At 39.2% G+C, this 14,321-nt stretch overlaps 2 protein-coding genes across 4 annotated transcripts in view; both read left to right on the top strand.

Annotated features, from left to right (window-relative positions):
- LOC120557668 overlaps window positions 1–14,321 on the top strand; it is a 1,015,838-nt gene that overhangs the window by 632,487 nt on the left and 369,030 nt on the right. The gene's annotated exons all lie outside the window — the stretch shown is intronic.
- On the top strand, window positions 2,941–10,402 carry LOC120557673 (CD276 antigen-like). 2 transcript variants are annotated; one of them, XM_039798223.1, is made up of 4 exons: window positions 2,941–3,300; window positions 4,157–4,501; window positions 8,781–9,125; window positions 10,013–10,402. In XM_039798223.1, the coding sequence occupies exons 1-4, from the start codon at window positions 3,291–3,293 to the stop codon at window positions 10,099–10,101; spliced, it is 789 nt and encodes a 262-aa protein (XP_039654157.1). In that variant the 5' UTR covers window positions 2,941–3,290; the 3' UTR covers window positions 10,102–10,402. The 2 variants fall into 2 exon arrangements, with proteins under 2 accessions (XP_039654157.1, XP_039654156.1); XM_039798222.1 differs by lacking the exon at window positions 2,941–3,300 and having other exon boundaries at window positions 3,439–4,501.

Raw genomic sequence — 14,321 nt, 5'->3', positions numbered from 1 at the left:
TGAGATATGTTGAGATATTGAGTCTATATATTGAGATTGTAAGTCAATATTTTAAATGTTCTCATTGCTTTGAGATTCTTAGTCAATATTCTGAGTTACTAAGTCAATATATTGAGATACTGAACCAGTATGTTGAGTTACTAAGTCAATATATTATCGATACTAAGCCAATATATTGAGATTAAGTCAATATTTTATAGTTTCTCATTACTTTGATATTCTTTGTTTATATTCTAAGATACTGAATCAATATATTGAGATACTAATTCAATATTTTGATCAGAGGTAGTGGTGACTTGAACTTATACTATATCTAAAATAATTTTGTAGACATAACGTGTTTTTTCTTTCTACAATTTCACTTTCTACCCGCAGAAAGTACCAAGGGATCCTTTTAAAATGTAGCTACTTTACAGTTGATTATTACCTGGTATTAATCCTGCAAGTCGCAGAGCTGAGGTTTTACAATAACGGGACAAACGAGAAGTGGAGTAGCTAGTAACGTTACGGAGGCAGAGAGCCAGCTGTCAAGAGTCAAATTAACTTCATGCTTCATCCGCACAAACAACACAGTCTCACTCCCTACTCGTCAAATGTATGACGATGGTCAAGGACCCTGGTGTCAAGTTTCAACGAAATAGGGGTACCCTTAAAGTCATTTTTCGAGGGGGTCCGTCAGATAGACATTCATGTTAGTCCCTCACCGTCGGATATCGACGAAAAGAAAAACACGCCCCCGCCCTTAACTCGAAATCTGGGACAGTCAGTTATTGGTATTTTTAGCCCAATAACCGCTGTTTTAATCAACATTATTCACAAGATATTATAATGGTTTATATGTATTTCTTTTTAATGTTATTATTTCGGTCTATTCTGCCAGGGAAGCTGGGTTGCTTTTTGTTGATTTATATTTTTTAAACTATAACGCCAAATCTATCAACATTTATTTAGATGTTATCGTGTCTATTCATTTCTTTACTTTAATAATATTATTTCGGGTCTTATTACCGGTGAAATATTACAGTATATGCTGTAATACAGAAGATTACGATATGATCCGAGCTGGACGCATTCAAAGCCGAGTAGGCCTATCCCCCAATGCAATGCGCCATTTCATTTCAAAGAATCGGGTGCATCAGCTGGTCTTTAACGCCAGGATCGGCTTCCAATATACATAACATACAGTCAGTGGTTGTGTCACCAGCAACAACACGTTGCTCAGTTTTGTTCCAGTAAGTTATGAACCATAATAACGGTTTAAACGAATCCGCGGAAAAGTCCGGAAGTGACGTGAGGCACGTCCCGCTCAGCGGATACGAAGATACAAATATATAATATTCGTAATATTGATGTTTTTTTTTATAGAAGATCAGGCGGAGCTCGGTGCAGAGAGAGAGAGAGAGAGAGAGAGAGAGAGAGAGAGGGAGAGAGAGAGAGAGAGAGAGAGAGAGAGAGAGAGAGAGAGAGAGAGAGAGAGAGAGAGAGAGAGAGAGAGAGAGAGAGAGAGAGAGAGAGAGAGAGAGAGAGAGAGAGAGAGAGACGGGGAAGAGTGCGCTCATAAAAGTTAAAACTTTTAGAGGCCGACAACGCCGTAAACATTCCCCTGATGGGTATATTTATATAGATTTGAATGGGGAGGAATTATCGGGCATTTCTCTGCTTCTTGAGCCAACATACCTACGGTTTGAATGATGTTTTTATATTTTTATTTGCTCCTCACCGATCGCTTCACCTGCTGGATTGCACCTGAAATAATAAGCTAATCACGGCAGTTTATGGAAAGGACAAGTGTAATTATGGTCAGATCTTGGTCCTGACTGATGGGGAAGTGATAATAGGCTCGTTCAAGATGAGCCAGATCTGCGAGAATCGATCACCGCGATCGCGCCCATGCATGCCGGTTAGATTTGTGTCCGACTTTGATCCCGACTTGCTCTGACGTCATGCACACGTGGGCAACGATAATCTCACGAGACCAAGGCCGCGCAGTTCGGAGACGCCGGTAGCGCAGTTGCTTTTCACCAACTGCAAGAGCCAGGCGGACGCAGGTGGACCCAGTGCATGCTGGGAAACGCAGGCCTCTGCAGCGATCGAACAGCTGATTGGTTCAGAATCAACTCAACATGATGACGTTTTTATATAAACTTTTATTGATTTTCAATCGGAGGGATTTTAACTGTGATTTGTCTGATTTAAAAGCTTATTCTGTACAGAACACATGTTGTGTGGCTGATAGTTGTGTTTAAAAGTCAGAGAGACTAAATCTGTTCAGATTACGGATCATCTACAGTCTGTTGTTTATTAAAATCAGCAACAGATCACATGTAGAGCATTTTGACAGCTACTCTGTCATAATAAAATCAACTGGAGACTGTGTAGGAGCTGATATAGGGGTCTGATAACATTTTATTAAATCGGAATCGGACCACCGTGTTTCTGTCACTTCCTGTTCAGCCTGAAGGCTGCTGGAGTCAGCTGGAAAACTGTCCGACTTGAGAGCGGACTTTTGTCACCGCCCCCCGGCTGCTGCCGGCTGCTCTCGTCTACTTTACAGGCGAGGCGCACTTCATCTTGAACGAGCCTATTGATAAGCGTTGATTTACGCATCAGCGTCGCCTATTTTTTGTTGCCAGCTGACGAGACTGCACAACTACGTTTGATTGGTGAAACAGTCGCGTACGTGGTAGAGCCTTTGGCGGAAGTCTCTCTCTCTCTCTCTCTTTCAAAATAAAACATTAAAATGAGGCGAACACGGGGGGAAACAATGACGCGTAGAATACCAAAGAGGTAAAAAGACAGTAACAAGCTCATTGTAGCCTAATGTAGCGGAGTAAGAGTACAGTTTCTTCTTCACAAATCTACTCAAGTAAAAGTAAAAAGTATAGTGATTTAAAACTACTCCTAGAAGTATCATTTTTTCAAAAACTTACTCAAGTAAATGTAACGGAGTAAATGTAACTCGTTACTACCCACCTCTGGTGTAACGTTAGCGGCCCGCCGACCCGCTGCCGGGGATTGTGGGTTAAAATATGTTTTTGTTTCAATTCTGCAATTCTAGACGAAATGAGTGGCACATAACGTGAAGTAACATGGCATTTTGTTTTGTTTGAGTTTTAACTTGTCCAGTGGGGCAAGTAAATTTCTCTTCCACTTGTCCTACAAAAAATCCACTTGTCCCGGACAAGCGGACAAGCCTTAATGTCGAGCCCTGTAATGGAAAGAAAAGGCTGGGCACGGATACATCGGGCATATCTCTGCTTTCGACGAATCAGTGGAGCAGTGGGCAATTTATGTGGAAAGGTTTGAATATTTTGTAACAGCAAATGAGTTTGAGGGAGACAAAAAGTCAGCCATTCTTCTCAGTGTAATGGGTGCTGCTACCTATGGACTATTGCGTTAGCCCTCGAGGTGTTTTTGCAGTTGCATTTTTCTCCGAAAACGAGAGACTTTGCTTCCATAAACGAAATTAACAAGAGGGAGAATCAGTGAAGCAATACATTGCAGTAATTAAAAAGTTAGCAGAACACTGCGACTTTGGCACGCATTTGTAGGATGCACTGAGAGACCGGCTCGTATGTGGACTCAACATGGAGGCAAAACAGAAAAGATTGCTAACCGAGCCTGCAGTCACTTTTCAAAAGGCTGTGGAAGTAGCCGTAGCAATGGAGACGGTAGCAAAAGAAATGCAACAGCTAAGTAATGCATTAAAAGTAAATGCACTTTCACTGACTAGTCAGCAACATTACAAGTGTGTGTGCTGTGGAAAACCGAATCATTAAGAGGCCGAATGCTATTAAAAGGAACAAACATGCCACAAACTGTGAAGAAAGGCCACATATCAAGAGTGTGCTGAAACAAAAGCATGTAAATAACGAAAAGACATGTGGTTACATAATATAACATAATATGCTGTATGTAATGAAGGGTATGTAAATGATATAATGCAGTACAAGCTTAAACATAGTTCAAAAAGGTTGGTTATGTTTAAAAAAAATATGCAGATATAATTATGTAGGGAAAAGTAGACTACAAACTAAACTGCTTGTTAAACTGCCTTTGTGGAATAATTCTGATACAATTTTTGTCTGCCTTAATACTTACTAACTGATGACTCTGTATGTAAACATATTCATTAATACATGTTTTTATCTTCCAGGGCCAAAAGTCATCAAAGTGGAAGAAGGCGGTGATGTTATTTTACCCTGTTCCCTCTGGCCCAAGAAGGATCTTCGGTCAACACAGTTTATCTGGAAGAAAGTTTCCGAGAAAACTGATGGTGATCAGAAGGTGTTCCTGTATGATAAAGGTGATCTTTACAGTGACGAGCATCCAGGTCAGAGTGAGCAGTTCAAAGGTCGAGTCTCACTTTTTCCAGATAAACTGAAACAAGGCAACGCCTCCATAATCATCAGAAATGCAATGAGGGCTGACAGTGGAGAATACAGATGTTATTTTCCATCAATTCAAAGACCTCAAATGTTCTACATTAAGCTTGATGTTGGTGAGTATTTTGATTAAACAGTTAAGCGTAACTCTCGCCAAAATGCAACCTAGGGTCTTTTTGCGAATGTACTTGAATCAAACTTTCGTTTTAACCCTTAGATGCATAAGTGGGGTCAAAAATGACCCCAGCGGTTGTTTTTTTGCAATATCTTTGTAATTTTAAATTTTTATCATTTAATCTTCCATGTATTCCTCAAATAGGTTGTCTTTAACATGAGGCCATTTGGATTTGTATCTAACTGTTATATTTTTTAAGTAATTGCATGTTTTGTATCAGTACCACACTTTTCCATACGTGGGGTCAAAAATGACCCCAAGCATTTTCTATGGAATTTCAAAGGTTAACCCTAGGAGCCTTTGGTTTTTATCAACTGTGACTGTCAGGTATACATTTACTGTTGATCCACACATCTAATGGCAGCAGTCTCACCACCCTGAAGGTTATTTTTACTAAATGTTAACATTATTTTTAATACTCTCTACCAATTACTGATCTGATCACTGCTACTTACAGTGCATTAGTGTATTCTTATTTGAAACAGTGCTTACCAAAATCCCTTCATGTTTACTTTACTTTACCTTAATTCCCTTACCATGAGTTAAGTTACACAAATACTTTGAAGTTTAAGTTGGAAGTATTGTTAAGTAGTAAGTAGTTTTTTCAAGAGGCAGTGATGTGGTTAGTTATTATAATTGGTAACCACCAACATGTCAGAAAGGTCTGTTGTGACTTGGACATTTCCAGTTGAAAATTAATTTCAGCATTTCAACATTGTGTCAGTCAATTACAATGTGTCACGATGACATTCAGCCTTGATGAAACTAAATATTGGCTTGTTTACATTTCCTGTCAGTAGCTGGGATGCAACCATAAACTGTAAATATTATGGCTGCAACTTATGGTTATTTTAATCAATTAAATGTTTAGTCTATGGAATGTAACAAAAGTTACAAGCTATAAAGACAAGCAAATTTTGCACAGATTTCATGCGCTCTCATCAGAGCTAATATGATTTAAAAATGATTTATTATTTTTAGTAGTGGCTCTAAACCTGCGTAGCATTTACAAAATTTCTCAGTAGTTCGTGAAATGGTCACATTATTTAATCTATAGATTCATGTACAATGACACGTTTTTCTAATTTTTTGTGTGTGTGGAGGATGATTTTTAAACTAATGAATTTCAATGGGAAGCATATTTCGTGATAATAGCACAATTACAGTAGCGAGTAGTATTAAATGCCGAAAATCCAAGTAAGGAGGTTGGTTGGGGTGGTGGATGGGTCGAACAACACAGGACTTTCACCCCAGAGACCGGGGTTCACATCCCGGCATAAACCCCAACCGTCCCATTGTTGTGGCGCGTCGGCATCCTAGAGACCGGGGATTGCGTCCCGGCGCGTGGCGTGTCCTTTCACCGTGGTTCTTTTCCTAAACCCAACCGTCCCGTTGTGGCGCATCAGCCGTCCTGTTGTTGTGGGGCATTGGCGTGGTGTGTCTTTTCCCCGCGCTTCCTTTCCAAAACCCAGTTATATGCTGACCACACGAATGAATGACATCCTCAGCAACGGATAATCGTGTCCGGTTACAATTCAATCGATAATATAAAAATAAAGTGACCATTTCACGAACTGCTGTGAGACAGTGCCGCCTCTTAGACATGCACGGCTATGTGAATATACTCTGGAGCACAATCATTAGGTGTGTGTGTGTCTGTCTGTTTGTCTGTGTGTGTGTGTGTGTGTGTGTGTGTGTCTGTGTGTGTGTGTGTGTGTGTGTGTGTGTGTGTGTGTGTGTGTGTGTGTGTGTGTGTGATATTGTATTGTTAAGTAGTAAGTAGTTCTTTGACTTAAGATAGAAATGTATTAAGTTTACTGCATAAAACGCATTCATTCTAATTGGGGTCATTTTTGACCCCACTAATGGAAGAGTGTAGGTATTGGTAGGTCATGCATCTAAGGGTTAAAGATAATTAGGATGGAGCGCACTTTTAAGATTGACCGTATTTTTTTTTCAGTCAAATGGCCTTTTGATATTGGGTAGAATGCTTAGATCACATCAAAATCACTTTTTTAAAAACACAGACGGCCCCGACACAACATGAAACTTTGCTTGAAGTATCACCAGGGACTCTACACATGAACTCGAGCATTGAGGACGTGTTGTTTACGCCAGAAAGGTTTTGAACAACTCACTTTAGCTGTTGGTTTTTACGCCTCCGCCCATCTCGGCTTTTTAGTAAACTCTGTGTACACAAACAATGTTGTCAATGCTTTAATTCGCGGTAGAGCCACTGGTGATACTTCAAGCAAAGTTTCAGTTCTGTCGAGCCTTCTTAGTGTTTTAAAAATAGGGATTTTGATGTGATCATAGTAGTGCCGTTAGCACTCCATTCAAAAGGCCATTTGACCAAAAACGAAAACGGTACGTAAATCTTAAAAGTGGCGTTTCCATCCTAAGAGACTGTTTGTTTTTATTTAAGGGACTTTTAAGGGACTAAGAGTTTTGGGGTCTTTGGTCAAAAAGACTTGACCCTGCCTTCGCCAATAATACATTTTTCTATGACCCTCCAAAATGATTGGGAAACAAGGCATGACCCTCCCCAGCAATTAATTGATGAATTCTGTTATGGTTTGCACTTGGTAAAGATGAACAGATAGCCATTGTTTTTTATAACCATGACATACATGACTATCCTCTCCCCTTCTTATCTTACACATCACACTCCACTGTTATGGTGGCCATTTCAGTAGATTTACTCACTAACATTGCAGCCCAGTCTCATAGCAGTTTGTGAAATGGTGACGTTATTTAATCTATTGATTTGTGTACAGGGACACATTTCTCTGGTTTTATCGTGTTGGTGAGCACAAATTTTAAACTAATGTATTTGAATGGGAGGCACATTACGTGATAACAGCACGATTATGGTAGCGAGTAGTATTGAAAAGCCGGAAAATCTGCGTAAGGAGGTTGGTTGGGGTGGTGGATGGGTCAAACAACACAGGACTTTCACCCCGGAGATCGGGGATCGCTCCCTGCGTGTGGTAGTTCCTTTCAACATTCTTGTTCTCCTAACCACAACCTTTCCCTGTCTTTCTTTTCCTAACCACAACCGTCCTGTTGTTGTCACCGTTGTTGTCACCGGGCGGCAGTGTTTAATATCCCCCGTTGTTGCGTCCCTAGAGACCGCGGATCGTTCCGGGCGGTCGCTGTTGTCACTCATATACCGCGCGATGGCGTCCCTGTTTTTGCATCCCCTAGAGCATGCCAGTGTCATGGCAGTTGTTGCCGGCATTTAATTTCCCCGTTGTTGTGTCCGCCAGAAACCGCGGATCATGGTGTCACCATCTCCCCCAGACCAGGCTGCAGCCCAGTCGCATGGCGCATGGTGACCACCACGAAATCAAGTAGAAAATTGTTTCCCTGTACACGAATCAATAGATCAAAATAAGGTGACCATTTCACGAACTGATGTGAGACCGGGTTGAACATTGTTGTGGAAACACAATAAGTATGGAAACTAAATGCACACTTCCTGCATTACTGCATTACTTCAAATAGTAAGTTACTCCTCTAGTAAACTAGTATTCACATGAAATGAAACAATAAAACATTGAGACCATTCAACAAAGCACACTTGGTAATAACATATTCAACACATGAACTGTTTTAGAACTAAACAGTACGGCAATCATGCTAATAAATACAATTATTTTTTTTAGCAGATGTCTTAGTTACAGCACGATGGAATTAGCAAAGCAGTTTTGTGTTTACATGTGCAGGCGGGATTTATTCAGTTTGGGAAATCATCTCTACAAAGCTAAACAGCTCAAATTGTCTGGCTGACTAAACGGGGAGGGACCCATCTGCTGGTGATGGGGGGGGGGGCTATACTGAGAGAGCTACATGGAGCTACATGGACAAATATGCACCAAACAAGCAACTTTGAAATTTTGCTGTTTTCATGAATACAAAAGTTGGGTGACCCTCCCCCCTAGACTAGAAAAAGTTGGAGGACCCTCCCCTTAATAAAGAACAAAAAGACATGACCCTCCCTTATTTTCCTCCGATGGTCCATATGCTTCACATAAATACACATTCACAAAAAGACACTAGGTTGCATTTTGGCGAGAGTTACGCTTTAAAGATGTCCTCTCAAACCAAACAACAAACTAAACTGCTTGTAAAAAGTGCCTTTGTGGAATAATTCTGCGTAGAATGTTTTTTCTGACTTAATAATTACTAACTGATTCATACATGTGTTTGTCTTCCAGAGCCAACAGTCATCACAGCGGAAGAAGGCAGTGATGTTACTTTACCCTGTTCCCTCTGGCCCAAGGAGGACATTCAGTTAACACGGTTTGTCTGGAAGAAAGTTTCCCAGAAAACCGATGATGTTCAGAATGTGTTCCTGTATGATTATGGTGATCTTTACAGTGACGAGCGTCCAGATCAAAGTGAGCAGTTCAAAGGTCGAGTCTCACATTTTCCAGATGAACTGAAACAAGGCAACGCCTCCATAACCATCAGAAATACGACGAGGGCTGACAGTGGAGACTACATCTGTATTGTTCCATCAATTCAGAAACCTAAAACAATCCACATTAAGCTTGTTGTTGGTGAGTACTTTGATGAACCAGTTAAAGATGTCCTCTGATTTAAGGACTGGAGCCTGGTCTCCACCTTGTTATCTAGCTGCTGCATCTGAACAAACATGATGAAAAGTTTGAACTCATCGATGGTGTCAGTTTCACATTTCTTAATGAAATATCAGCAGTCTGTAGTAGATTAAATCTGAGTGTACACACTGCCTGATGTTGCTGAGAGATGCATCTGCATTTAGTTACTGTTTTCAAAACTTTACTTTTATGCATTGTTTAATAAGTGGCTGTGGCTCAGTGGTAGAGCGGTCTCCTGCAAATCGGAGGGTTGGTAGTTCAATCCCTGGTCCTGCAGTTTCCCCAGATGTTGTGCCATCGGAGTGTAAATGTGTGTGAATGTTTATTTGATGAGCAGGTGGCACCTTGTACAGCAGCCTCAGCCACCATGTGTTTGAATGGTGAATGGTTCCTGTACTATGTAAAAGCGCTTTAAGTAGTCCGTTTCAACTCTGGCCTCTAGTTTTACAGCCATATGTGTGAAGCCGAGAGTGAAAAGATGGGACTGCTTAAATTCATATGACAGGATGTTATAATGTACTCAAGATCATTTTCTTCTATTCTTAAAATGATTGAATAGATTTGATGTAGGACTCTATTCTAACCACACAGCAACACACAAAAAGCAGTAGGCGTCTCTAAGTACACCTGCTATTCTGGTTCATGTTTGTGCATTAACATTAACTTTATTTCCAAACAAAAAATAATGCATTTTGGGGCAGATCTGTGTAGATCAGACACCAAAAATAAATGATGTATTAGTGGTAAAACTGTGATTGTGCAGCCTGAATATGAACAAGAGAGTTTAATTTAATGTCTTTAATATTGTTTTGTCTTTTTTCCTGCAGCTTCAACTCCAGAGTCAGATGAACATCATCCATTAATGAATGGAATGGATGGAATCGAACTTCATTCATTAATGATAGAAAGGCTTTGATAATGTCTGTGTTGCTGGAAACATTTATTTAGTTTTCAGTTATTTTATGCTTGTGTTATATCACAATTAATAGGCTCATTGATTTTGTCGTGCAGTTCTAGTTGATTGTGTAACTGTTTGTAAGACTTGTACAGTATTCCTGTTCCAGAGGTGTGTAGAGCAGAGAGGACCAGGTCAACATGATGATGCTCTTATAAGTCTTGTATTTTTATATTCAGACCAAATTACAAAGTTAACTGTGATGATGTGGAGTGTGAAATATTGTGCAAATAAATGTCATTTTATTTATTTTTTAAATATATTTTACCATTTTATATTTTATTTTGTTACATGTCTTTGCTCTTCAGACAACCATTGGTTGCTTCTGTATTTAAAAGAATGGTTAAAGGGCAACTCTTATATAGCATTTTCAGGTTCATACTTGTATTTTGCGTTTGTACTTGTATCACTATATGAAGCTTGAGCTACTGCAACGGAGTATATAGCAGGACTTTGTACTGTGAAATATCACCAACAGAGGCTTCTAAACCAAATGTTACACAACCGGTTGGAAATCTGAACCTTTTAGCTCACAGGGATTTTGTTTAAAGTATGTTTCTCATTATTTGATGTTTTGGCCACGTTTAACATGAAAATCCTACATTATAACATCATATATGTGACAAAAAACATGAAAATGAATAATATGTCCTTTTTTAAGGCTTATATGTGGTATTGATCTTCTTATCTAACTCAGTGAGAAAGTGAATAAAGTGCCCTGGGGGGTCACTGGGTAGAGCCGGTACTTTAGGCCGAGTCATCACCACGGTGACTTTGGTTTGGTCCACCACAGGGCCCTTTGCTGCATGTCATACCCTCTCTCTCCTCTGTATCTTTTAAAACGAGAAATGCCCAAAAATGTATCCTAAAAAAAACCAAAATGATTAACTGTAATGTATTTTTACTTTTATATGACAAGAAAAAGTCTGTACAGTACATCTTACTGTGTTCTTGCACTGTTTGTTGTTAAGCGATAATATAGTGCCTGTATGTAATTTCAATTTAAATGTATTCAGACATTACTATTGAAAATCTTGAATTAAAAGTCAATATTGATATTATTCTTTGCAGCGTGACAGTTTTTTTCAGCTAAAACTTGCATAAAAGGAATAAAAGTGATTTGACTTTCTTGGGTCAGTTTCTAAGACAGCAGTCCCGACCTGAAACATCTAGACACCACTCTGCTGCTCTATATTTATTCCTCCAGGTTTTGGAGAACGTTTGTGTGTTTGCAACATACTGGACATGTAGATAAACAGTGGAGAAGTGAGGGTGTTGTGTTGGATAAAGAGTTTAAAAAGTCTAAAGCCCAGTCCAAAGTCCTAAACCTGGATGAATATAGAGCAATGACCCAAGTTGCTTTAGAATTGTATACTGTACTTTATTTTTAGTGACTTAGTATTAAAAAGATGTAAACAGTGCAGAGTGGTTAATGTGTTGCAGTGAGATGAGCTTTTATTTTGTAGGAGACCCTCTGGACACCCCCTAAGGACCCTTTGGAGTCCCTGGACCCCAGTTTGAGAACTTCAGCTTCAAGCTGCTGCAGACGCTGGTTGTTGTCTATCAGGGGTTAGTTGTTAGAAGTTAAAGATTTAAATTAAAAGATGCTTTTCCTCTTTAGCTGACCTCTGATCAGTGCATGTAAGAGCCATGATTTGTTGTTTACAGTTTTTGATTTTTATTCCCATTGCAAAACTGGTAGGCCTTAATTGTTGATGACAGTTAAACTATGTAATGGGAATGATGTCACGACCCTGGGAAGCTCTCTCTCTTTCTCTGCAGTTTTTTCCTCATTTTGTATTTAATTATGAGGTTCAAATACTTCATTTCGGTGACTTTTTATATACGTATTTGTGCTGGATTAGTTTGTCTGCTGATATCTTAACTAACACACTTTTTGATGCACCGAAAATATTTGTTATCATGTACACCACCTTTTTTAGGAGATTTGTATGATTCTTTCACCTGTCTTAAAATTATATAAACTATTTATAAAAAGGTTTGGTTGCATGTAACAATAACAAATGGTCAGCTAGGCTGTTTTTAGTGAGGTAATATTTAGTTTTTATTATCTTCATTGTTGTAAACATGAATGGTTCCAGTCAGCAATGAACCCACACTACCATCTGCTGGAGGTTTAGGCAGTCTACAGCAAATGCAATAATTGAGATTTAAGTTTAGGCTACATAAGTCAAAGGTGACCCTTTGATGTCCATGATGATTGGTCTGCAGTGTCGCGTTGCCAGACCTACCTCCGCAGCGCTGAAGAGACGCTCAGCACTTCTTCATGTCAGACTGATGATACCAGACACACAATGGCAATCTCACATTTAACACTATATTTACTATTGGCATGCCTCAATAGTTTGACAGAGGCGAACTCAATGCAACCGAGGATGACAATCACAGAGAAAGGTATGAAATATTTCCCATTTTTCTTTAACTTATGAACATGACATTGTTGTATAAATTGCGGTGATGTAAGCTATAACCCTATGTGTTGTGAAAAGAAGACAACTGAAATGGTTTATAATGTTTGAGGAATGTGAAGAGTTTTCCCCAGTTAATTTGAACACAAACAAAAGTAGCCCAAGACGGCCGTGCTTAGTCTGATAAAACAAACTAAAACGCAACAGAGCTGCTGCGTTGCGACTCAGTAGCTATAATCACTAAAGTGCTCCTCTGACACACACATCAGCGTTTTGGCTGTTCAAGCGTGAGGATGGAGAAAAGATTGTCCCAAAGGCTTTTTAATTTTAAAAAACATTTTAATTGTGATAGGAAACTGTTGGACATACTGATAGAAGAAGGTCTACATGAATATCTAGGCTATTGACTATTACTGGCTACATGGTGTGCACACACACACACACACACACACACACACACACACACACACACACACACACACACACACACACACACACACACACACACACACACACACACACACACACACACACACACACACACACACACACACACACACACACACACACACACACACACACTCACACACACAAACACACACACACGAAAATAATTTTTCCTTCTTTAATTATTTTTTCATTTTCTGAATATCATGATTTTATTTTCATTTGTTCCCCATAAAATCTCACTTTTTCTATTTAAATTATTGTTTTTATTGTTTTAAAAAAAAAATTATTTTTTTTTTTTTTTTTTTTTAAAAATTTTTTTTTTTTATTTTATTTAATCACTAAAATACATATAGAAACCACCCAGGCTGTTTGGCTGCAGCATGGGAATGAACAAATGGTACACGGATTAAAAACGAGCAGTTTTCCAGTTCATTTTTATTTTTATGGACAAAAAAAACCCCGGGAAAACGGAGGTCATTGATTTTTCATTTTTGGTTTGACACGAAAAAACGGATAATCCGTTTTTTCAATATAAACCAATTTATCAGACCCTGGAAATTCATCTTTGAAGTCTTTATCCGTCTACAAGACATGGGACCGATGATAAGACTTGTGTAACTCCAGTAACACGACACAAGATGGAGACAGAGCTCCACGTCTCTCCACTGCTGCTGCTGGGTGGAAACGTGCAGGAACATACAGTAGGCCTACTACTGGTACAGTCACTGGTAGAGGTAGGCTAATTCAAAGTCAACTGTGTGAAGTGATTTGTAAGAGCTCCTTATTTTTACAATAACTAATGCACAACTATGAAGCTTCTTCTGGATCTGCTGTCTTGGTGTCTTCTGGGTTTGACCGGGAAAACACTGTGATGAAAACGGAAAGAATGACTAACTTTGAAGATATTATTATTATTATTATTATGACTGACAGACAGACAGACCGGGTGTTGTGTCAATTTTAAGGATCAAGAGCACATACTATGGACTATACTAATTATTAGCATCAGTAACACATGTTACCATTCACAGCACAGGTTATTGATCTGGAAACTAATGCCGTGCCAAAAACTTGATTGCCGTCTGTGGGGCGGTCGCAGCCTGTAAACTGTATCGACCAGTTTTTCAATTCCAAAGGTCACTTTGAAAACTATATTAGCCTATAGCTCATCCAGAACTCTTTACTTGTTGAAATGCCCTTTTAAAAGATCAATTCAACAAGTAAAAAGTTCTGGGTGGGTTATAATCTGTCAGATATCAGCCTGATGAATAAGAACCGACTCATTTTTATGCAGAAACAACT

This window comes from Perca fluviatilis, chromosome 4, assembly GCF_010015445.1.
Source record: "Perca fluviatilis chromosome 4, GENO_Pfluv_1.0, whole genome shotgun sequence".
NCBI lineage: Eukaryota > Metazoa > Chordata > Actinopteri > Perciformes > Percidae > Perca > Perca fluviatilis.
This window is presented reverse-complemented; position numbering and strand designations above follow the sequence as displayed.

Coding starts and splice junctions, on each gene's coding strand:
- LOC120557673 (XM_039798222.1), top strand. CDS start 4,108: ATGACTCTGTATGTAAACATATTCATTAATACATGTTTTTATCTTCCA. Junction 4,502..8,780: donor CTACATTAAGCTTGATGTTG/GTGAGTATTTTG, acceptor TTTGTCTTCCAG/AGCCAACAGTCATCACAGCG. Junction 9,126..10,012: donor CCACATTAAGCTTGTTGTTG/GTGAGTACTTTG, acceptor TTTTTCCTGCAG/CTTCAACTCCAGAGTCAGAT.